This window comes from Nicotiana tabacum, chromosome 18 (genome assembly GCF_000715075.1).
Source record: "Nicotiana tabacum cultivar K326 chromosome 18, ASM71507v2, whole genome shotgun sequence".
Lineage (NCBI taxonomy): Eukaryota > Viridiplantae > Streptophyta > Magnoliopsida > Solanales > Solanaceae > Nicotiana > Nicotiana tabacum.
Genome location: NC_134097.1, coordinates 112,649,764 through 112,652,674, shown reverse-complemented (window position 1 = coordinate 112,652,674; position 2,911 = coordinate 112,649,764). Strand labels below are relative to the sequence as shown.

Here is a 2,911-nt window from a genome sequence, read left to right as displayed (position 1 = left end):
TTCCTATCAAGTGTTATGTCCTCGGAAATCTGAAGCATCGCCATATCCTGCCTAATTACCTCCCCCCAATACTTCTTAGGCCGGCATCTACCTCTTCTCGAGCCCTCCACAACCAGTTGTTCACACCTCTTTACCTGAGCATCTGTGCTTCTCCTCTGAACGTGCCCGAACCACCTGAGCCTTGCTTCCCGCATCTTGTCATCAATGGGAGCCACGCACACCTTCTCTAGAATATCATCATTCCTAATCTTATCCATCCTACTATGCCCGCACATCCATCTCAACATCCTCATTTCTGCTACCTTCATCTTCTGGATATGTGATTTCTTAACCGGCCAACACTCAGCCCCACACATCATGGCCGGCCTAACCACCGCTTTATAGAACTTACCTTTGAGTGTCAGTGGCACTCTTTTGTCATACAATACTCCAGATGCTAACCTCCACTTCATCCATCCTACCCCGATACGGTGCGTAACATCCTCGTCAATCTCCCCTCCCCCCTGGATAACCGACCCAAGGTACTTGAAGTTGTCTCTACTTTGGATGACCTGCGATTCAAGCCTCACATCTACGCCCACTTCCCTCTGCTCCGCACTGAACTTACACTCCAGGTATTCCGTCTTTGTCCTGTTAAGCTTGAAACTCTTAGATTCAAGAGCTTGTCTCCAAACCTCCAGTTTCTCGTTAACACCGGTTCGCGTCTCATCAATTAGAACTATGTCATCAGCGAATAGCATGCACCATGGCACATCCCCTTGAATGTGATGTGTTAACGCATCCATCACCAGGGCGAATAGGAACGGACTGAGCGCAGAACCTTGGTGTAACCCCATAACAACCGAAAAATCCTCAGAGTCGCCTCCCACTGTCCTAACCCAAGTCTTTGCCCCATCATACATGTCCTTAATCGCCATAATGTTGGGAACCGACACGCCTTTTGACTTCAAGCTTCTCCAGAGAACTTCTCTAGGAACCTTGTCATACGTTTTTTCTAGGTCAATAAACACCATGTGCAGATCTTTCTTCTTATCTCTGTACTTTTCAACCAACCTCCTAACAAGGTGTATAGCTTCTGTAGTAGAACGACCCGACATGAAACCAAATTGGTTGTCGGAGACGGATATCGTCATCCTCAACATTGTTTCAACTACCCTTTCCCATACTTTTATAGTATGACTTAGTAATTTGATACCCTTATAATTGTTACAGCTCTAGATATCACCTTTGTTCTTATACAGTGGGACCACCGTACTCCACCTCCACTCATCTGGCATCCTCTTCGCCTTAAAAATAACATTTAACAACCTAGTCAACCACTCCAAACCTGTTTTCCCCACACACTTCCAAAATTCCACCGGAATCTCGTCAGGCTCGGTCGCTTTGCCCCTACTCATCTTACTCATAGCTCCCACGACCTTCTCAACCTTGATGCGCCTGCAGTACCCAGAGTCAGCGTGACTCTCGGAATGCTCCAATTCACCGAGAACAATATCCCGATCCCCTACTTCATTAAGAAGATTCTGAAAGTAAGTCTGTCATCTCCTCTTAATCTGGGAATCTTCCATCAATACTCTCCCACCGTCTTCCTTGATACATCTCACTCGGTCTAAATCTCGAGCTTTCCTCTCTCTCAGCTTGGTCAGCCTAAATAACTTATTCTCCCCTCCTTTTTCCCCTAGTTCCTCGTACATATGACTATAAGCTGCAGTCTTAGCCTTCGTGACCGCCATCTTCGCTTCCTTCCTAGCTACCTTATACCTCTCCATGCACGCTCGCCTCTCCCACTCGCCTATGCTCCCCCCTAACGCCTGGTACGCCTCCTTTTTGGCTTCCACTTTACCTTGTACCACTTCATTCCACCACCATTCTCCTTTGTGTCTGCCGATGACACCCGTTGAGACCCCTAACACCTCTCTCGCAGCCTCTCTTATACAGTTTGTTGTCGTTGACCACATAGAGTTCGCATCACCACTGCTCCTCCAAGCTCCCATAACCGACAATCGCCCTTCCAACTCTTGAGCTTTGTCCTTAATTAAGTATCACCACCTGATTCTCGGTCTTCCTCGACCCGACACTTTCCTCCTCTTCACCATAATACCAATTTTCAATTTTTAAATTTTATAATTCAAATTTCAAATTTAAAACTTTAAATTTTAAAGCTTAAAAGTTTAATTTTATGCCTTAAAATACTTATTTTATTATTTAAAAGTTTGCAAACACTTAAGTAACAATTACTTTGAACAAGGAAACATAATACACTAAAAAAATATTTAAAAAATAAATCGGCCCAGTCCGGACCCGATAAAACTCGAACCTGAATAGGCCCACCGAAACCTGTAAATATCCCAGTCCGCTACCAGCCCGGAACCCCAACCCACTAACTAGCCCGCCCCACTAATCGGACGGGCTATTCCTTGTCTAGCCCAGTCCAGCCCGTCCGGTAATCGCCCTTAGTTCAAACAATGGAAGAACAAACAATAAGAAGCAACCAATCCAAGTTTCTTATGCGGCATTACATGTATGTTTTTGCATAAGATTTATCAATTAATTATTGTTACTTAAGTATTATGTAACTTTTAATTTAGTTTATCGATTAACTGTGATATAATTGATGTAATTTAGTATGTGCATAGAGTCTAGATGCGTTTTGGGATTTTTACCTAGTTATACTAGAATAGAAACATATTTACTATCTTTATTTAAGTTCTTTATTAATTACTTTATATACCTATATTTACTAGTTTTATATAAAACCATAAAAAAGAGAAAATACAACATACCTTAAATATAGTGCATCAGTTACACATAATCCCCCTACATTTAAGATTCTCTTCCTTTTTCAAAAGGATTACAAAATATCTTCCAATTTTGTACTTACCCACCGTAAGAATTCTCCCTTACCCACTGA

The 2,911-nt window shown here is 42.8% G+C and overlaps 1 protein-coding gene across 1 annotated transcript; it reads right to left on the bottom strand.

Annotated features, from left to right (window-relative positions):
* Positions 1 to 1,538: 1,538 nt before the first annotated feature.
* Positions 1,539 to 1,994, bottom strand: LOC142172639 (uncharacterized). Its single transcript, XM_075236305.1, has one exon. The coding sequence runs from the start codon at positions 1,992 to 1,994 to the stop codon at positions 1,539 to 1,541; it is 456 nt and encodes a 151-aa protein (XP_075092406.1).
* Positions 1,995 to 2,911: the final 917 nt, after the last annotated feature.